Source organism: Lissotriton helveticus, chromosome 4_1, assembly GCF_964261635.1.
Source record: "Lissotriton helveticus chromosome 4_1, aLisHel1.1, whole genome shotgun sequence".
Lineage (NCBI taxonomy): Eukaryota > Metazoa > Chordata > Amphibia > Caudata > Salamandridae > Lissotriton > Lissotriton helveticus.
In genome coordinates this window covers 1,291,357,772-1,291,380,400 of record NC_136063.1, presented here as the reverse complement: position 1 = coordinate 1,291,380,400, position 22,629 = coordinate 1,291,357,772, and the positions used below count along the sequence as shown (strand labels likewise).

The 22,629-nt window shown below is 45.9% G+C and overlaps 1 protein-coding gene across 1 annotated transcript in view; it reads left to right on the top strand.

The window, feature by feature from the left end:
• Positions 1–7,972: 7,972 nt before the first annotated feature.
• SCGN (secretagogin, EF-hand calcium binding protein) overlaps positions 7,973–22,629 on the top strand; it is a 504,919-nt gene continuing 490,262 nt past the window's right edge. Inside the window, exon 1 of the mRNA XM_078685785.1 lies at positions 7,973–8,218. Within this exon, the coding sequence (XP_078541911.1) occupies positions 8,149–8,218 (70 nt within the window). The 5' untranslated portion in view covers positions 7,973–8,148. The remainder of the gene's footprint in view (positions 8,219–22,629) is intronic.

Sequence of the window (22,629 nt, the reverse complement as noted above, 5' to 3'; positions counted from 1 at the left end):
ATGGTTGGTAATGTGTCCTCTATTGACCGATTGTAATCTGCAAATCCACTTGGATTTAGTTTGCCTAAGAGTCAGTTCTTGGCTGCCACCTCGTTTGTTAAGGGGGGCGTGGTTGATGCCACAGAAGATAAAGGATTGATCCCCTACGTGTGTCCTGCTGTAGGGTTCAGTCATGGGGTATCGTGAGTCATTGTTGATGAGTGTGCCGCTATGTTCCTGTATTCTCTTTTTGAGACAGTGTACCATGCTACCTACGTATACCATACCGCACGGGCACTCCAGGGTGTAAATTACATATTGCGCATTGCAATTGATGAAATGCCTAATGATGTGTGTCTTGTTGGTGTTGTGGCTAAATTCCCTACATCTATACCGGCCCAAACTGCACACATTGCATGTGGTGCATGTGTAGAAACCAGTAGGGGGTGCTAGTAACCAGGTGTTTGTGGCTTTCTGTGTGGTAACATAGCTCGGACAAAGTGACTTCCTAAGTGTGTGTCCCCTTCTGTAGATAAGGGAGGGGTTTTCAGTGATAAAGGTACGCAATCTCATGATGTCCAGAAGCAAATGCCAATGTTTCCTAAAGGCCTTGAAAATGTTATCACTGTGTATAGTGTAGTTGGTGAAGAAAGATATCCTGTCTTTTGTGTGGCTTGTGGCACGTGTGTTAATAGATATTTTTGATGTCATTTGCTGCAGGGTGTGCAGCACTGCTAGGAGCTTAGTCTGTGGAGGGATATTGTTGCAACACTGTGATGGTGCCTGCAACCTGGGGGCTATCTGGGTCAATATGCGGAGGATGTAGGACCTTTTCAGCCTGTAGTAGGCTATCACATCATCTATTATTAGGTCTGTCAGGGTGATGCATTGACGGTATACCCACTGTCTTCTTTGGCACTACCTCTGTGGTGGTCCTAGGGTAAGGGCTGTGGTGGTGATTGTTGTGGTCTTCTTGGTGCTCCAAGCTGCATGAGCAATACCTCCATGGCATCAGTGGGTTGTCAAATGTGGTTCTGGGTTACTCCCCCTTATATTCTGTTTTGTTATCTTCATTTTTAAGACCACCTTTATTCTGGTCTTAGAAACCTGCACTAATGGGCCTTAGCGGCTGTTTTTTTAACGTTTCGCCGGGCCCCGTCGATCATTGTAAATATCGCAAAGTGGGGTTAGCCGTGGTTTTTGCACTGGAACGCCTACCTTGCATCTCATTTTCGTTGTCTATCGCTAACAGTAGTGGCAATAGGAAAAATTAACGATATCGCCAGTAAACTCCGCGGTTAGCGATAACTTGTACATACGGCGTTAGAAAAAGCCGCCGTAGCAACCGAAAACGGTTGCTATGGTTAGCTCCTTGTACATATGCCCCAAAGTCTTTTGCCATTTTTACAGCAAAGTCTTTAAGCATAGGATTAGCACAGTGCTATCCATGCTCAGCTGTAAAATGACAAAAACCATTCACCACTCCAGGCACAGTATTACAGTCCTGGATTGGTAAAATACCATCCAAACCAACCTGAAATGAATAAAAGCAACCCTTGACACGTGTTTCGCTGTCATTACAGCTCTTTAGAGAGGTTTAGCTCCTCCAGACACAAAGGAGCACCCAGTATAAGTCAAAAGAATACCCTTGCAGGCATAGAGTGATGCATAAATTATGTATAAAAGAAGCAGTGAATTCTGGGTAGTTCCCAAGTTGAGTTGGAAGCCAGCTCCTGTATAGAACACCCTCAACGCCAGCGACACTCTAAAATTGCTCACCTAAAATGTCTGCTTTTCTATCAAAGTTTTTAAGCAAAGGATTAGCATAGTGCTACCCACGCCGAGATAGAAAGAGCAAATAATAGCAAATAAATATGTACCTCTATATACTTACCTTTATGATATTCGATTGCCCCTATTTTGGCTGTAACACTTTTGAATGTTGATAGTTTTTGCTCAGTATTCTGACCTATGACCTGGACATGTGTGATTTCACATTTTGGTCTCAGATAGATGAAACAGGAGTTATATATAAAACTGACACAAAGATTATTTGCACTCCTTTGGGCATTAGTGTTGAGGTAGAGCAGAATCCAAATTGAGCCTCCTTTGATTTAGCACACTATGTTACCAACAACCTTGAGCCAGTGGTAAAAATCAGCATGAAAATAGAAATGTGGAATAATGTACCCTAAATTAGCACAAATACAATGTGTGCATGTTATTACCCATTTCTTTGTTACACTCCACCTTTGGTGCAAAAACAGCAGGGAAACGCACAGCTAGTAAATCAATCAATCAATCAATCAATCAGGACACTTGTAAAGCGCACTACATACCCGTGTGGGTCTCAAGGAGCTGGGGGGATAGGGGGTGCTGCTACTGATCAAAGAGCCAGGTCTTGAGTAGTCTTCTGAAGGCCAGTAGGTCTTGGGTCTGCTGTAGGTTGGTGGGGAGGGTGTTCCAGGTCTTGGCAGTGAGGTGGGATAAGGATCTGCCTCCGGCTCTTGTTCTTCGGATGAGGGGTACAGTGGCGAGAGCGAGGTCGGAAGAGCGGAGCTTGCGGGTGGGGGTGTAGAAGCTGAGTCGTCTGTTGAGGTACGCTGGGCCGTTGTTGTGGAGGGCTTTGGGTGCGTGGATGAGGAGCTTGAAGGTTATCCTCTTTTTGATGGGGAGCCAGTGTAGGTCTCTCAGGTGAGGAGTGATGTGACTGCAGCGGGGGATGTTGAGGATCAGACGTGCCGAGGTGTTCTGGATGCATTGCAGCCTTCTCAGGAGCTTGGCTGATGCTCCTGTGTAGAGGGCATTACTGTAGTCCAGCCAGCTGGTGACGAGGGCCTGTGTGACTGTTCTTCTTATTTCAGTGGAGATTCACTTGAAGATCCTACATAGCATTCGAAGTATGTTGAAGCAGGAGGAGGAGATGGTGTTGACCTGCTTAGTCATGGTGATGGTGGAGTCGAGGATGACCCCTAGGTTGCGTGTGTGGTCTCTGGGTGTCGGAGCAGTTCCCAGTGTGGTTGGCCACCAGGACTCGTCCCAGGCCGAAGGGGTGGACCCAAGGATGAAGACCTCCATCTTGTCCGAGTTCAGTTTCAGTCGGCTGTTCCTCATCCAGTCGGCGACGGCCTTCATTCCTTCATGGAGGTTGGCTTTGGCTGTGTGGGGGTCGTTGGTGAGGGAGCTGATCAGCTGGGTGTCGTCGGCGTAGGAGATGATATTGGGGTCGTGTTGAAGGGAGACGTGGGCGAGGGGTGCCATGTAGATATGTAACAGCGTCGGGCTGAGGGACGAGTCCTGGGGTATTCCGCAGATGATCTTGGTGGCCTTGGAGTGGAAGGTGGGGAGGCGGACGCTCTGAGTTCTGCCGGAGAGGTAAGATGTGGTCCAGTCCAGGGCCTTCCCTCGGATTCCGGCGTCGTGTAGGCGTGTGCGTAGGGTGCGGTGGCAGACCATGTCGAAGGCGGCTGACAGGTCTAGGAGGATGAGGGTTGCTGTTTCTCCGTTGTCTAGTAGGGTCCTGATGTCATCTGTGGCGGCGATGAGGGTGGTCTCGGTGCTGTGGTTGCTGCGGAAACCGGACTGGGATGGGTCCAGGATGTTGTTGTTGTCTTCGAGGTAGTGGGTCAGCTGTTTGTTGACGATTTTCTCTGTGACCTTAGCTGGAAATGGGAGCGGGGAGATGGGCCGGAAGTTTTTGAGGTCCTTGGGGTCCGCCTTAGGTTTCTTGAGTAAGGCGTTGATCTCGGCGTATTTCCAGCATTCGGGAAAGGTTGCTGTCTCGTAGGAGATGTTGATGGCCTATCTGAGATGGGGTGCGATGGATGCGCTGGCTTTGTGGAAGATGTGGTGGGGGCATGGGTCTAGCGGTGAGCCAGAGTGGATGGTCTTCATGATCTCGCTGGTGTCCTTGTTGTTGGCGCCTGTCCAGGAGAGTAGATGGTTGGTGCGTGTGATGGTGGTGGGGGCGGTAGTCATGGCTTTGAAGCTGTCATGGATGTCGGTGATCTGGCGGTGGAAGAAGGTAGCCAGTGAGTCGCATAGGTCTTGTGAAGGTGGGATGTCGTTGGTGTTGGAGCTGGGGTTGGAAAGTTCCTTCACGATGTTGAAGAGCTCCTTACTATTGTGTGCATTGTTGTCAAGGCGGTCCTTGAATGAGGCCCTTTTGGCAGCTTTGATGAGTTGGTGATGGCTGTGGGTGGCGTTCTTGTGGGTTGTGTAGCTGTCTGGTTATCGTTCGTGGAGCCAGTTCTTCTCCAGTTTTCGCCATATTCTTTTGGAGGCCTGGAGGTCTTTGGTGAACAAGGTGGCTTTCTTGCTGGTGTTGCTGTTGGAGGGTGTCTTGAGCGGGACGAGGGTGCTGGTCCAGTCGTCGATCAATTGTCTGAGGTTGTGGGCGGCGGTGTCGGGGTCGGTGGAATCGGTGGGTGGGTTCTGGGCGAAGGTGGTGGTGAGCTGGTCCTTGATGACTTTGCTCCAGCAGCGTCGGGGTAGCAGTTGGGTGCGGTGGTGCGTGGTGGGCTTCCTGAAAGTGAAGTGGATGCAGTGGTGGTCGGACCAGTGGGGTTCGGTGGTGCGGTTGAATGAGACGTGGGGACTTGCGGTGAAGATGGGGTCGAGCGTGTGGCCGGCGATGTGGGTGTGTGATGTCACGAGCTGTCTGAGTCCGAGGTTGTCGAGGTTGTCGAGCAGGGCGGTGGAGTTGGTGTCGTTGTTGTCCTCGAGATGAAAGTTTAGGTCTCCTAAGAGGATGTAGTCCGTGGAGGCGAGGGCGTGCGTGCTGAAGAAGTCGGCAATGGAGTCGCTGAACTGTGGTCAGGGTCCGGGGGGTCTGTAGATGAGGGTTCCTCTGAGGGTGGTGTTGGGATCAGTGTGGATCTTGAAGTGCATGTGTTCAACTGTGCTGAGGGTGTCGTCGGTGTTGCTCGATACGCTGAGGGTGTTCCTGTGGACGATGGCGATTCCTCCTCCTGTTCCGTTGGTGCGGTCCCTGCGCGTGATCTTGTATCCTTCCGGGATGGTAATGGCGATGTCGGGTGTGGAGGCAGGGTTCAGCCAGGTCTCTGTCAGGAAGGCGATGTCACGGGAGGTAGAGTCGAGGAGGTCCCAGAGCTCGATTGCATGTTTGTGGGTTGAGTGGGTGTTGAGGAGGATGCATCTGAGGTAGCTGGGTTCCTTGGTGGGTAGTTTGGCTGGCCGGATGCTGGTAAAGTTGCAGATCCAGCAGGTGAAGGGACCTTGGTGCGCTTTGGGGTTGACCAGTAGCAGGTGTGTTCTCGGCCAGGGTTGAATGCGTGGAGGGTGCTGGCGTCGTAGTGCAATCGGGCATCGTGGTGTCTCCGGGGTCCAGGGGTCCTAGCACAGGGCGCAGTCCAGGCGCGGACGGGCGCAGACAGGCTTACCTTTGGTGTGCCTTCGGCACATCAGCGGCGCACCCGCTGCGCCCGGCCTCTACGCGGCCTCCATATAAGGGGATAATGGAGGGGAGGAGCAGCTGGGAGGCGGAGCGGGGTGGCCAATGGGAGTACAGGGGGCGGGGCCGCAGGGGACACAGCGGCGGGAACCATGGAGGGGTGAGCAGCGAACGGGGGTCACAGAAGGCAAAAGGGGGACACAAATTAAAGGGGGCAAGGCAGCAAGAAATACAACAAAACAGTAACAACAGCACAGATTACACAGTTATGGCAGAGGAGGTAAGAGGCACAAACCTAAAAAGCGGCACACTAGAGAAACGAGCGGCAACAGAGGCGGGGCAGGGGCACCGGGCACATAGGGGGCTGTGCGGCGGTGAGGGGAGCGACCTGCCTGGTGACAGGGTCAAGGGTCACTAGTAAGTGCGCTGAGTTGGTGTTTGCCTTACTAGAAGACAATTAAAATTGGAATAATTTGGGATCGCACAGGTGTCTATATTTAATATTATTCATGCTGTTTTCCATTACGTAAAATGTGAGGGCTCCTGTTCAGGGCGTGATGAGATCATTCAACAAAACGCAGGCAAGCACGGCCCAGTGTATTTAGCCCCCACCACCTGCTCCAGTATCACGAAGTTTAACACATAAACGCCCCCTTAGTGAGCTAGGGCTGTCAGCCCCAGGAGCTGGTTATATTGAAAGGCGTCTTAGAAATATGGCTGCCCAGCCCAGGGGAACAGAGAAAAATCAATTTGGAAACCCATTTGCTAATGAGCTGCAGGGTGTTCCCTCGGTGTGCCACTGCAGCTGTTATTTTAAGTGTTAAATGGATTAAGTATTTCCAGGCATCAATAAAGGGTGTAACAATGCTTCAACGCCTTTGTATTCCTTGCTCAGCTTTATACGGAGCTGTCCTACTTTCAGTTTGTATTTACTGATTCTGTTTTACAGCTTATTTAATCAGTCATGGTGCTTTTGCAGTTCTTACTTTTGCGGCTCTGGCATTTGCACGTGTACAACACCATGATGCTGGGCTTGAATGCCTTTGGGCTCACTTAATATTTGGTCTTAAAATCAAGCCAGGGACAAAGAAAATTCTCCTTTTTAGGCATGGCGTTAGTCAAAATCTTTTGTTTTTCCTAAAATGATTTGAATAATATGTTTACTTTTAGGGACCCTTTTTAATATACTGTGTCATTCACATTTTAGTTCCACCCACCACAGCATACAGCCTGGGATAATTGTCCCACTATTGACCAACCGTACTGTGATTTAAATCATTCTTCCTTTTCACAAAGAGCTCATACACAAAGTAATTCCCTTAAGTGTCAGAGAATAATACGAACCCCAAAAAATTCTGTTTTTTTTTAAGAATGATTAGGGCCCTGAAGCTTCCCCACAAAAAAGATGTGTAAAACCTATGACAAAGCAAAACAAACATTGGCAAAGCCAAGAGGCGGATGCCAACCTCAAACCTATTGGCTTTCCCAGTGCTTGTTTCCGTTTAAAGGGCAAAATATTGCCCTGTGTTGGCTCCTTATCAATGAAGTTATAATTGTCATTTCGCCTGGCAAAATAATGCAGAACGTGGTTAATTTAAAACACTTACATGGAAAAAAAGAGATGACTGCACCTTGTATGGTGCGGTCTACACAGAACGCCGGCAGAGGGGGCAAGCTGGTAGAAAGATGAATAGTGCCAAGGGCCTGGCTAGCATTAGCACAGCTGTCAGCTGATGCAGTGGCGCTGGGGTCTAGAAGCATGAGGGTCCCAATACACGCCCTTCATGGCTGAATTCCCCCACACGAACGAGCGGTGCCATTTTCTGTGCTTGTAGCGGGGCCCATTGCACCTTTGCATAGGGTGACCAGAACTTGAGAACCAAAAAAAAGGGACATTTTGCAAAAATAGAAGAAGGACTGCAATTTTGTATCAAACGGTGCTGCGCAGGATGAAAACTCTTATCAACACAGGAACACAGAAGAAGCACTAAGAAAATAAAATCTAATTGCTAAAACCAGCACCATAGCTTTTAATTAAATTGCTTCATTTTAACAGCTGCTAACTAGCACAACTTTAGAGCACCCAAAATGTGCTTCTCACGGGTTTCAGGCGACCCCCTCTAAAAACCGGGACATGAGCCAAAATTGCCGAAATCTGCCGGCCCAGCTGATACAAACCCGGGACGGTCCGGGAAAATCCGGGACGCCTGGTCGCCCTGCCTTTGCTACGCCACTGAGTAGCATATGGCCGCTGTGGGGGCATAGCGCGAAGTATATCGGGCTTAGCGCTATACTTCTAGAATTACCTCAATTCTGGGGTGCTGCTGTCCCTGCTGTCTAAGAACTCCCGACCAAACGATTCTCCCTTGCTTAATTGTAATACCCTCCAATACAGTTTAGTCAGTACATACACATCTTTCATGCCGAAGTAGACGTCGTTCAACTACTTTCGAATGTACTTTAAAACGTGGCAACGCCATCTCGGCGCCCCTTCAGGGTAGCAGCCACTGCCGAGCAAGGCTGAGCGCACGCGCGTTCGGGAGGGGTCTGCGGTTTATAACCAGAGAGCCAGCTGCACACGGGAGAAGCAGCAGCAGAATCGACCCTGTCCAGCAGCAGCCGTGCAGGTGCCAGCTCATACCAGCCACAGGAGGGAAGTGAGAGGCGAGCAGCTGTGAGGGAGTTGGTAAGAGTGCATCCGAGGCGCACTGTGAAACTTTACATCCCGCCAGCGTGTCACTGCTCCCGTCAGCACCATGGACAGCGCCTTTCTGAAGCTAGACGCAGCAGAATTCCTGGAAATCTGGCAGCGCTTCGACGCTGACGGTGAGTGGACTAGAGGTGGGCGAGCAAATAAATTACCAGGTAGAGCTGAGCCAAGAGTCTGTCTCGAATCTCAGAGCCGGAACTGAGCCGTGGAAACGTTCCCTATGTAATGTAAATCATACAAAAACTAGGTAGAATATAATAAAGTCTCTTCAAAACTTAAAAAAGTATGCTTTAATAAAGAAAAGAACATTTTGCTTTACTGGAATAGAAGAGTTTTGGTGAAAGGAAAGATTTGCCTAATATCTAGTTTATGTGGGGGAACCACAATTTGTACCGGTTTTTCTGATTTCACTTTGTGCAAATCTGCCACTAAACGGGTATCTATTTTCTTTTGTTAAGGATTTGTTTTGATCTGTTGCGCATTGTTCTGCAGTTTTTATACAGCGCCACCTCGACCTGAAGCGCCATTTACATTACATTACATTGTTTGTGTGAAGGGGAAATTAAGTGATATGCCCCAAATCACAAGATGTTGAGGCAACGCCTAGAGCCAAAGTCGACAGCTCTGGCTGTAACAGCCATATCCAGGGAGCAGGAGGGTAGGCAGACGAAGCCACGCGAAAGCTCTGCAGTTATGAGCTCGAGATTCAGGCTCGAGAACCAGAGCCAGGCTTCGGGCTCGAGCCTGGGTCGAGCTTTTAGTGGCACGCCCATCTCCGGGCTGTCCGGAGCAGCCAGTAGGGGATGGAGTCTTTGACAACCCTTCCACCCAGATGTAGCAGACTCACCCTGCTTCCGGTCCCCAAGAAACCCACTCTCTATTTTTGTAAACCGTCGTTGAAAACTCACTGATCTTCGAGAATGATCCGAGCTCAACAGGTGCGCTTCCCGAGATCAGAGTTGGTATTGCATGCTCGGCTTTAAATGGCAATTCACAAGTGCGGGTACCTACTATCCAGAGTACCTATTTGTTCACGAGAAGTGCTGGTACTCGCACATTAAATATACCGCAGGAGATCCGAAAAGTACAGGTAGTCTCCTTTTTAAATTAAAAAAAGGCAGATACTCAGTATTAGGCAGTAGCTGCCCATTTAAAGCATTAAGTGCATGTCTACGCTCCGAGACCCGTCTGCATTGTGCACTGAATTTTCTTACAGAGTTTGCAACACCCTCATTCAGAAACACACATGACCTGTAAATGGTATTTTGCAGGAGTTTTCCCGGTCGAAACAGTAAAAAAAAACCTGCTCGCGAAGCAACACTGAGCAGTAAAGTGGGGAATTTTAAATTATGTGTAGCTTTTTTTTACTCGCACAGTTCACATGTAATCAAGCAGAGGCGTCAATTTAACGAGTCGCTCATCTAAAAAAAAACGGGCCTGCGTGTAAAAATTGTATATTTGCGAAAAAGGTACAAAGGACACTCATACAACATAAACCACAGGCCTTCTCCTCCTTAACTGGGCGGATACGCTAGATGTCATTGTTAAAATATGCAAAATTGGCTGGTATTGATTATTTCTGACTAACGCCCACAAAAACAGTTACCTCCAAAGTCCATCACATTGTTTCATTTAATTTAAGTCTTCGGTGTCATTAACAGAAAAACCGCAGGATGACTGACTGTAAGTAATCTAGTGCTGAGATGTGTTTTTCCATTACTTCAGCGCTTTTGCTACATTTTTTCGAGCGAGAGGAGAAGAAATAACTGGAAATTAATACAAAGTGATAGCGTTTAACTACCTTAAGTCTACATCTCCCTCAATATTAATTTCAAGTGGTTAGGTTGCTGACATTGGTCAAGATACCCCCAACTTCCCTCAACCGGAATAGAAAACACTCTCCCCCTACGCCTCAGGTCCCATATCCAATAAACAACAAAAGCTCATAGAAGCATCCATAGCACTCGTAGTAAGCGTTATATTACAAACACGCCGACATTTCCGTTCAGCCATGAAGCGCTCTAAGGCAACGTAGTTAGCTATTATTTGAAGGTTTCCTCGCTCCCTCAGCAGACCCTCAGAGGTAGTCCCTGACGCCCCGCCCAGAGGGGCAGATTTACAAGCCCCTGCGCCACTTTTGCGTCATTTTTGCGTCATGTTTCGCATGTTACAAATGACGCAAAAAGTGGCGCAAGGGGCTTGTAAATCCGCCCCGCCGTTTTTCCAATACCTGAAACCGGTGTTTTATATGTAAGTAAACAATAAGCCGTCAGTCCGACACCAGAGAACTCTCCCCTGCTCTCTTGCTCAGACAAGCATTAGCCGGGCATGCGGTGTTTACTCAGATACAACCCCGCGCAGATTGATAAAAGGCGGGCATTCAAGAACATCAAATATTTGAGTTACGTCGTCCGCCCCGGGTCTCCTGAGCGTGGTGCCCAAAAGCTTCGGAGGTCAGCTGATCGCGGCAAGAAACAATAAGGGCAAACGCGAAGGAAAGCTGCGATAAACAGATATGAGAGACGTCCTCAGACCCGGTACAGAAGATGTACCAGCAATTATGGGGAGGGCAGCGGGGAGGCCCCGGCAGTCTAAATATATCAACATCACTGTGTGAATGAGTGCATGCAGAGATATCCCCTTCCATCTTCCTTCACCCTCTCTCTTTCAATAAAAATCTCTTCAAAACTGCAATCAACCTAAACTAGGGGTCCATTAGGATGGCGAACGGATCGCCACCGCCATGCAGGCGGTGGCAATCCGTCCGCCATCCTTGCTTGTCTGCCACCTTTTTTCCCTCTGCAATATTACAATGGCGGGGGGACCGTGGCGGACGGGAAGACCGTCTGCCGCTTTTCCGCCGCGGCCGGCTTGCGACTATGGCGGAAATGCTCTAATATGGTGGCGGTGTCTATCAGACACCGCCAGCCATATTAGGATGGCCTGAAGGGAATGCCTTTCCGTGGCGGCAATGCGCCACGAAAAGGCATACGGCTCCTGCTTTGGTGGCCTGTTGTGGGCCCCCAGGGTGAAGAGTGGGGTGGGGGGTTCACATGGGGGGTACCTATGGTACCCCCCTGTGTTTCACAGCACAACATGGCAGGCACCACGCGGTGCCTGTCATGTTGTACTGTGAAACGCTCAACATGCATTTTTCACATTGCGGCGGCCGGTGCTTTATGCACCGTCCGCCGCAATGTTAAAAATGCGGGATGCACCCGCCACTGTCGCGGGTGCATCCTAATTGGGGTCACGGTTCCTTCGCCCTTGTGTCGGACGGTACCTGCCCCAGACAGGATGGCGGACTAATCGACCCCCTAGTTCTCGTACTCAAACCAAAATTAAAAAACTATTCCACATTTGAACCTCTGCGCGGGGAGGACCTTTTGAGAACCAATGAAGAAGATGCTAAATGGACTATCTTGATCCTCAATATAGCTCCTATTAAGAAGTGGTCGCAGAGGGCCATCCAAATTAATGCCCTGATACTGGAATACAATCTAAGAGCTGTTAATGGAAGATCATGCTAGGATCCGAGCGGGGCAAATACCTTTAACAGGATTAGTTCTCCATCCCGAATTGATTATATTCTTCTAGACGTGCGATTATGGGGGGACCTCCTGGATATGGTTGTCAAGCATTCTTTGGATAGTGACCACAATCCTTTATGTATGCAAATCAAGGACGGTTGGTCGCCCTTCACGACAAAGGCACCAATCCCCCCTCTAATATTGACAAGAGAGGTAAGCCCCACCAACTGCAATAGACGCCTTAAAAGGCATAGACTTTTTCTGCAAGAATGTAAACTGTACAGCATTAGGGAAGTACGTGGTGAATAGAGGTGTGCGCCAGGGTTGCGTCCTGGCCCGACCCTGTTCTCTCTATTCATGAATGGGGTGGTAGATTATCTCAGAGAGGAACCAGCCGACACCCCAATCTTGGCCGGGGAGAAAACCCCTACCCCCCTGTTCACCGATGACACCCTCCTGATCTCTAAAACACCGGGAGGCCTTCAAAAACATTTAAACAGATTTAGCCTTTTTTGTGACTCTCGGGGCCTGATAATAAATAAAAGCAAAACAAAGTTAATGACAATCAACCCATCGAAACGTTTCAGAAACGACATTACCCTTAACGATACTGCACTAGACACCGTGAAGTCTTTTGACTATCTGGGAATCCGGGTCTCCAAAGGCATGAAATGGAGTTCCCATATAGCCAAAATGCTCCTTAGCCACAAACAGGTGTCTGGAGCTATCATAAGAGAGCAACATCTTTCTGTAAGTAGGCCAGTCGCCCCGGCCCTTGTGGTCTATGATGGCAAAGCGCTACTCTCGGCCCTATAAGGGGCCGAGTTATGGGGCTTTGAGAATACCACCAAACTAGCAAGATCCGAAAACAAGTTCTTTAGAGATCTTGTCTCTCTTCCAACTTCCACTCCGCTGAAGCCCCTATATCAGGATATGGGAAGACGTTCCAGCAAGGACATTGCACGCCTGCACTCCCCTACTCTTTTGGGCACGCATAAGAAGGACCCCAGACTTGTCCAACTATGCTGTCGCCCTTAGTGAATTAATAATAGCTGACACAGGAAATAGGATCAAATGGATCACTAATCTCAGACAGCTTCTAATTGATATTGGGGTTGGGGAGGCTTGGGCCAGCCAGTTTGCGCCATCCAAGCAAGACCTAAAAAGTGCCTATTGGCAATGGGTACAGGCAGAAGAGATGCGCAGTCCTAAAATGGGGAAAATCACTGAGATGTTCTTTGAGCACAAACCCATCCGTAAATTAGAATCTTTCCTTGATTTTATTCAAATTCCTAGGAATAGGGCACTCTATCTGAAGATGAGAATAGGGACTCTCCCGCTAAACGAGGTGACAGCAGCCTGAAACTGGCGTAATTTACCATCTGCACCTTGCCCAGGCTGTGTAGCTCCTAATGAGTCTCTTGCTCATTTCTTCTTCGCGTGCTCAGCGTACAGGATGGCTAGAGCCGAATGGCTCAAACCAGTCTGTAAAAAGCTTGGTTCCAAGAACTATCGGGTGGCACTACCCATCCTAAAAACTGACACCTCCTCCCTTACCTTGGTCTGTGGTGTGGCAAAATATCTGGGCTGCGCATGGCTAATAGGAACAAAGCTCTCAATGAGAAACAGCAGTCCGGCAGTCCCCACACGTCACCTGATGTACCTGATGTACCTGCTTTGATCATTGCTTTTTAAGATTTTAATGGAATTTTTAAACTAATATTTAATTGTAGATGTATGATGTATAGTTGGTCTTATTTATCACACTGTATTATATGTTTTTTAAAATATATGAATTCTGGATGTACATGCTTATGATACATTTTATTGAATAAAGCTCATACTACTACTACAAAAAAACTATATTCAAATGGATTTCATTGCAAAGAACTTTATTCAAACAAAGAATTTGTGTAGCAAAGGGCGGGCTCGCACAAATTCAGAAGAATCAAGATAAAGGTTCCTCAGCCCCTTTTTAGGGACTATTTTATAGCCTGACCATTACCAATCAATATAGAGTGAGAGAGTGTTTACACCACTCTATCCACACAGCCTCAGGCTGAATGCAAGAAGTAGTGTTTTCTACCAAAATGGATTCTAGAAAATATGTATAGTATAACATAGTAAATAACAACATTTGGTAGTTTTGTTTTCTTGAAACCCTTCCCTGTTTCTAAAACCATGCGGTATAAAAGAAATTACTTCACAATAACAATTTTCCCCTAGCTTTATTAAATACATGCCTACTGCCGAGAAAATAACGTACATATTTAACAGAAAATAACAGCTTTAGTAGAATTCATGTAAAGTTTTTGTTGTATTGACCATACAGTGGATTGTTGATTGACAGTTAATGCAGTGGCTGCTGGTGGTTGTAAAAAGTGGCGGTGCAGAAGTCCTTACACAGAATTGCACAAGACGAATGAGTATAGCGAGCAAACCTGATCTTCTCAGAGAGAGTTTGGCTGGGCGAGAGATGGTGAACACAGATGTTCATTTTTATCCAAATCAATAGTTCCATTTTTATAGATCTTGAGAGGGTGAAAGGCTAAGTGGAGTGCCGGAGTTCAAACCCTGGGTCATATACAGATCATTAGCCTTGTTGGAAGGATTAGTGGATGCATTGGTCCATTGAGCTTTCAGACTAAGCTAAGAGACAAGATGCCTCTGACAGCAGAATCCCTTCAAACCTTTGCCAGCATTACCAACATGTGTTCAGCACAATTTATCATCAGCTCACATTCCTCTATCCTGCCATACGCTCCTATTCCTCTACTAAACCATCCACTCTCATCCACAACACTCACCCATTCTGCCGCTCACTAGCTCATTCATACTCATTCACGCACTCAATCGTGCATTATCATCTAACTACCCCAACCCACTCATTCACCTAATTCACATTGCCTCACCAGCTCACTTTTGTATTTTCAGTTATTGAAATATGTTATTGAAGGCAGCACATTGCATTTCAGTCAATTCATGGCGCTTTAACAAGCTTTCATCTACCCACCGTATCATTCCCAGAGTCAATCACTCAACTACTGGCTTAAGATCACACGCACGCACACACGTGCACAAACACACATTGAGTAACCAGCAGTTACATTAATAAAAAGCTACTCTTAGTGGCTTTCTTAGTGCTTGTTTTATTCTTCCTGCAGATTCCATCTAGATGTCCACTGTCACATCAATAAGCACCTATAGTCTGCTAGGGAGATAAAAGAACCATATATGGTTGTCACAGTAAAGAGTTATTTATTGACCCAGTTGGTGCTGCAGTGGAGACAGCGCAGCACTTAGAAAGGGAAAGAAAAGCGGAGGAGAGTGTACAGATTTTTACTTTTTGCTCCCAACATTCTTGTGCTTTTGCTTTTGAGGTAGCTGCTTATCTGATGATCTTGCTTGAAAACATCACTCTGATGAGGATAAGATCGAGGCTTCACATACATGCTGTTCTGAGTATGAAGGGGCCCTTCCTGGCTCTGAATACACTACATTAAACGTGACCAGACACAAAAGACTCATAAAATAGGATTGTCTGTGGTGTCTTTCACATGTTTCCTAAGCCCATCCTTTCCCATCTGTCACAGGGTGGGGTGTGGTTAGTGAAGCCTGCTGGCCCCACCTCACCCTGTGGTGAGATGTTACAGGGTTGGGTAAATGCTGCTGAGTGGCATGCAAACTTGTACTGCCAGCACTTGAAAGCAAAATGCCCTAGGCTGTTTTTAATCAACGCTCATGATAAAGGTGAGAAATCAAAACAATGTCACATCCTGACAAAGGCACCACAGGCTTTTAAAAAATGCAGTTAGGAGACCTTAGTTTTAACTGTGTTTGGTTACTTAAGCTTTTACCGTAGGAAGGCATAAAAGTAAAGGGGGCACAACCCCTAAAATCGTATGCAGGAGCCGCTGCTGCGTTAAAATCCATGGGAAGCTTTCAGTGCTGCACACTGCTACTCGCAATACTTTCTCATTCTTTCTGGTTCTATGACTTATCTTTGAGGAGCTCGCCTCCTTCCACAGACCATTTATTAGTCCTACTAATCCTTCTTCTATGGGAGAAGGGGCAACAGTATAAGGGTACCCCACCTTACAAGCGTGCTGGTATTGTTCAAAATAAATTGAGTTGTTTATTGAGAGAGAGGTGAGACCCACTCAAGTAATAAGCACAGTCCTTGTCGGGGTGAACAGCAAAAGTTACTGAACAAATCTGTGCTTAACCTACTGTAGCTTGCTACAAAGCAGTCAGGTTTAACTTAGAGGAAATGTGTAAAATATTTATGCAGCACTCAAACAGTAATATAGTAAAACCACAACACAAGAAATATCCCAACCCCATGTAGAAAAAGTGACTATATTTCAATATCTAAAATGATACCGAAAACAATAGAATACCAATCAGTAGATCCAGAGCTGGGAGTTTTTACATTTTAGGGAAGATGGCATAAAAAATACACAGGATGCCAACTGCGGGTATCGTCACGCTTGGCCGGGACAATGACACAAATTCAGCCTGACTGTGATGGAGCGCTGGCCAGTTACAGGACCAGGTGCAGTCAACTTGGAATTGTACCTTTTGTTCTTAGTGTGTGGCCTGCGTGGGGCTGCAGTGCGATGCTCTGCATTGCGCTGAGTCGTGTTGCATTAATCAGGAGCTGCACAGTACTGCGGTGGGGGGCCATTGTGTTTTACTGGATGGTGCTATACCAAACCCAATGATACCACCGATCAGGAGCTGTGGAGTGCTGGATGTGATGTCCCACATTGGTCTGTGTGATGCTGTGTTGGATGCCATGAAGCAGCCAACAGGAAGCTGGGAGGTTCTGCAATGCAGGGTGCTGTGTTGGTCTGGACCTTGCTGCATCATATCCGGGGAAACTGGTGACCAGGAACTGTGAAGTGCTGTGACGCAAGGCCCTGTGCCAGTCTATACCATGTTGCTTTGGATTCAGTGAAACCTTTTGTTGAGCAGGGAGAAATAAACTCTGAATCCAGTCATGGGTACAGGACCTGAAGAGCAGCATTTGGAGGGTCAGGACACACTCCCACAGAAGAGGGAACCAACAAGAAGCTGTGACTTTGACTTGTCCTCAAATCATTACATTCATCATTGGTCTAAACATTGATTTAAGCAAAGCATTCCTCAAGAGCACGATATGAATATGCTTATTTATTATTATCCCAGGATTCTTTTGGGTGTAAAAACATCACACTGTCTCAAATCATCCCCATTTCCAATCTAACTCATCAACATTAGATTTGAAATTGAGTGGTCCCTCAGTGGAAGATCTGGACATTTTCAAGATGTGGATCAGGCTTACACCAAACCTGAAGTGGAGGGCAGGTCTAAAAAGGCTGGGGGAAAAGCCTAACAGAGGCAAATGAAAGAAAGACAAGAAGTTCAAGAGGAGACAGTTCTTTTCTGTTTTCATCTTTCCCCCTAACCAGGGAAATACATGAGACATGTGACGGCGACAGAGATACTGTATCATGGAGAAAGTAAGTTGGATTTCCCATAATTTGAGAATGAGAAGGTAGACATTTTGGGGCTTTTTCCACAATGTGACAAGCAATCACTCCTCTCTTCCAGCTATACAGAAAAGTGAAATCCTTAACTTTAAGGGAATGGAAGGATCTCAACCATTTGGCAATTCTAAGATTTATTCAGAAACCATGTTTATAGGAGGATAAAAAATTCATGTTGCCACATGTGGCAAAGGTGGATGCAATTCTGGCTGCATGAATGGGAAAAACATCTGTGAGTCCTGAAGATTCTCCTCTTCATCTGATCCTGTAGACAAAAAGATTGAGACTTGCATAAAGAATACCTATTCAGCTTCCACTAATCTAGATTGCTGTCTGATGTCTCATTTGATATCCTTAAGTCTACTGCCATGGCAACAGGTGAGACAATTTTGGTTGAGAGTCTCAAAACGGGCAATGCTGAAAAGGCAGCAGTATTAAAGATACCATTATCTAGACTAAAGTTATTTGGGTAACAGTTACCCGAGATCTTAGCCATGGCCTACAAAGACAGGAAACATGCCTTTACTTGCACTGGGACAGTTCAAGAATCATCCTCGTCTTCTCCCTCCTCCGATTATCAAAGGCAGAACCATTTTCAGCTTCGAAGTCCATCCAAAAACAAGTCTTCCAAGTTTAGCTCAAGGCTTCCAGGAAATCAGCATTCTTGATTAACAGTGAGAAGAAGCTCCAAAGATTCTAGTTGTAGGATGTATACAATATTTTCTACATCATATGATGAAGGTGGTCCCAGATCTATGGATAATGAATATAATTCATAGAGACTATTTGATTGAATTTCAATTGAAACCTCCAGATCCGGTGTACATCCCTACACCTCACAATCCAAGAAACTGTCAAGCATTATGGCAAAGAATCACAGGCTTAATGACAAAAAGGGCATCTTCCTGGTGCCAAAGCATGAACAAGGTAAAGGGATATATTTAATTTTCTTTTTAATGGAGAAAGTACGAAGGAGCACCATCATCCAGTGTTGGACCTAAAATCATTAAACAGATGGATAAAAAAAACATCCATTTCAAGATGGATGTCTTGCAATGAATTATCCCATTGATGCAACAAGGAGAATTAATGGTGAAATTGCATTTTCACAATAGATATCTGCAAATTTCAGTTCTGGAGGAACACAGGAAGTCTGTCTAATTTTCAGTTCAGGGGCAGCATTTTTTATAATTGAGAGTACTGAAATTAATCCAACAATCGGCCCCTAAGGTCTTTGCCAAGTTGTTTGTCCCTTGGTAGCCCTCGTTCATTACAGATGAATATGAGTTCACTAATATCAGGATCACTGGCTGGTCTATGCTCCATTATAAGAGATGACAAACCAGCATCTAGATGAAGTGATTGTGCTACTAACCAGTCATGGTAAAATAACTCGGGAAAAATAGATCCTCACCCCGTTTCAGTATCTCACATTCATTGGGGTAGGGTTTCAAACCAGGAAAACTTTAACCGTTCTCCTGGTCAACAGAATCCTCAAGATTCAATCACACATTCAGCACATGTTGACAGTGGTTACCCTGAAGGCTGTACTCCTTTTTTTATCGCAAGGGTATATGGTAGGCACAGTAGTCCTTGTTCTTTGGGCAGGTTTCCACCTAGGAATATTGGTCTGCCATCTCTCTGGCTCAGTAGAATCTATGTTCTCAGATTTTTCTGACTCCAGTTGTTCTGAACAGGGAGATGGAAGAAGAATTGAATGGTGATTCCAGGATTATCTCTACAAGGGTCTGCTGTTCTGCCCCTTCACCATTTCAATACTGATAAAGGATGCCAGCAAGCATGATTGGAGAGCCGCACTAGGCAGATGGTCATCTGTGGACAGGCTTCATCCTTTCAATTGGAAGTAATTTGAGGCTGGCAGATTGGCGCTTTTGGAATTTTTAGTCAGGATTCAAATGGTGGTTGTAGTGGTCATTACAGACAATGTGACTTGCAATCTCAAGAGGGCCTGATAACTTATTTTATTTGGTGGGCATAACAGAATATGTATCCTCCGGCTGCAATGCATATCTATGGGGTGGGCGGTGCAATGAAAGACTGACTCAGTCACATATTTCCATTATCATCAGATTTTCAGCTGAATCCTTTGGTACTCAATAGCAAATGTTCAAAGATAGGTTATCCACAAATAGATCTGTTTGGTATAACTCACAATACTCTTTGTCACAGAAATATTTCTAAGTTAAAGGCAATGGAGGCTTTGGGAGTGAACACTATGATGTGCCCATGACCCAGGACATATTTGCCTTTCCTCCATTTCCTATGATACAAAGGGTACTCATGAGAATAAAGAGAGAGAGAGAGGAGAGAGAGAAAGAGGCGGGGGTGTTGTTGATCGGGCCCTTCTGGCCCCACTCATTTTGAGTTCCTCTCCTTCATCAGATGGTGAGGGGTAGAAATGGGTTTTCCCTATTATTCCATCTCCCTGGGAGTCCCTAGTGATGAGCAAAAAATAATTCTTCTGTCTATAATTGACAGTCTGTAGTTTGAAAGGTTAGGTTTGCAGTAGAAAGGACTGTAGAAACACCTAGCCTTGGTAGTTCAGACCTCTTGAAGACCTTCAACTTTACAGGCCCATTACAGATATTGGGGTATTTTACAGAGGTGGTATGCACAGTTGAATTGTAAAAAGAACAACGATGGGTGGAAACCTGAGTACATCAATCATATACCCCCAGTCACAGATCTGGGTAAAATCCACTGTTTTTTGCTCGCCACACCATTCAGTTTGTACCCACCCATAGGCAAATCAGTCTTGACTCTGCTCCCCTTGGGAACAGTCCAGCCCGAACTGCCAGGCCAGGTCCTCCCTGGACCAGAAACAAGCATCTGGGACCGGTTTTGAAGTATTACCCCTCATCAGCCAGGCTAGCATGAATCCGGTGGCATAGCAACCACAGGACACACATCTGGGCATAGCCTTCACACTTAGGGAGACAAATGGAAAAAGAACAGTAGAATTGTATCCCTCTAGCTTGTGGTGAGATGTAAAATGGAGGAATTGCTGCAAAATAGATTTACCTTGGGGTTGGCAGTCTCTACCCTTAGAACCCAATGATCTGCAATTAAAGCTTTCAGAGAACCTCAGGTAGGGTCAAGAATGTTAGAGCCTCTAAGATGCTAGGATGTTGAACGTTTTTTCAATAGCTAGACTTGCTGTGAAAATGATGGTCCAAAATTGGAACTTGTTATTGGACTTAATCCAGAATCATCCACTCAAGCCATTACAGCATGTATCATAGCATGTATCATAACAGGAATGTTTTTTCCTAGTGGTAATCACAACCTCCAGGAGTTTGTGGGAATTTGGAGCCTTGCCTTGTAGTAAATTTTTCTCTTTTGTTTCTCGACATATTAGTTCCTAATAGAGTCCCCCTATCTCCTCCCACCTCACCCCACAACTGGAGATAGTTTTACCAGAGTTTGTACCTAACCCAGGTTTCTCAGAAGGATCAGCGTTTTCATACCTTAGGTGTGAGAAGGCATTTGATAGAGTTTCTTCATATGGGAAGGTAGACTATGGTTAGTCAACTTCGGGTTGGCCAGAAAAACACCATCAACACCTTCCCTGACTAGATGGATAAGATTTTTCATTTCATTTATAGCGCTTACTCAGACAAGGGTCTGCAATGCCCTGGGGGATTCAGGGTAAATTGCCCGGACGAATGACCAGTTCCTGGGTGGAGATCCAGGGTGCTTCCATCTCAGAGGGTTGCAGGGCAGCCACACTGGCTAATCCCTCCACTTTATTATTATAGATTACAGTGTGCATCTGATGTCAGCAGTTAAGTGATTAGTGTTGCAAATTTAGTTTATTAAATAAATCGTTCTGAGCATTTAACCTAAGTATATGGTATTTGTTTCCTGAAATGTTTATGACTTAGGTATTCCTCAAAAATAAGGACTGGAGCAATGAAGGATAAGGAGTAAATTTTTAAATTACTAACTGACAATTCCATTACTTTGAGCCCTTACTTAGCTCCAGTCAGACCCACCCAGACATCTGGTGGACATTTCGCTTCCTAGGATCTTAGGGCCTGATTTAGAGTTCAGCAGAACTGGTTAATCGATCACAAATGTGACGGATATCCCATCCACCATATTAGAGGTTTTATTGGAAATAATGCATTTGGAATACGGTGGATGGGATATCAGTCAGATTTGTGAAAGAGTAACCTGCCCACCGAGCACTGAATCAAGCCCAGAAATTTGATTGGATGTTCAGAAGGGGGTAGGAGGCGGAGCCATTATACCCGGTGTCTCTTCTTCTGTAGTAGTAGGCCTATTAAAACAGTCTACCAGAGGAGACAAGCTTCTTCAAAGATAAGGACTGAAGCAAAGATGAACTCGTAGTAGTGGACTTTCTTTAAAGTAATTGAAACATCACTCACCCTAGGCCACTCTCAACACTAGCCATCATAAAAAACAGCACACAATAAATTCAATGCCACTCACACACCATTACCCTTATCTCTATGCATACAAAAAACTGGTAAAACCACTAAATTGTACACACTCTTAGTACCACTCTATTTTCATTGCTCGCTCCAACATATGTACTCCACTGCTCATTAAATATGTATGTAACATTATAGCACTTAGCCTCAGTCACTCACAGCCCCCACACACCACAAATTATAATTCAGCCCATGCAAGGCCACAGTCAACAACACTTGTTCTCAGCCACTCACAACATTAATATTCCATAGACACTTACAAATCCTCTCACATGCACAGGAAGCAAACCACCCTCAGGCAAATGCTCTATCCTCCCTCCTGAGGCACTCACAAAATAATTCACCCTTTACAATTTCCAACACCACTCATTTCTACTACTCCCATGACCTCTTAGCCTAAATGACTCAAAACACTGGGCACACAGTGCACTACTACCATTTATGACGGCTATTCACTTGACCACTAATACATGTTTTTTCCAATGTCACCCAGTTTAGCTAATATCATCAATACTACTCATATCTACTCACATTGTGATTTTCTAACCAGTAGTCACAAAACCAGTCGCACAAAACTACTCACAAAAACACAGACCGTCACTCACTCACAAAAAATATTCACCTTGAGCCACTCAGGACACATTCTCTCTCACAGATTCAAAAAATCACTTATCATAGTCATTCATAAACATGCATGCCCATAGCTGCCTACAAAACCACATGTCTAGGACAATAACACGCATACATAGCCACTCAGCCCACTCACTCTACTCAAGCATCACAACTCACTACTCCACCCATTCATAGCCAGTATTAAATCCACTCATGAATAGCCATTCACAATGCCACTCAGTTGGAGCTATTCACACACCTCTCATTTTCACATCAACTAAACTACCCTCAAAATCCACCACCCACCACTAACACACAGCCATCCATAACATCAGTTGCCCAAAACAACTCAAGTAAATCAATCAACCATTCAATG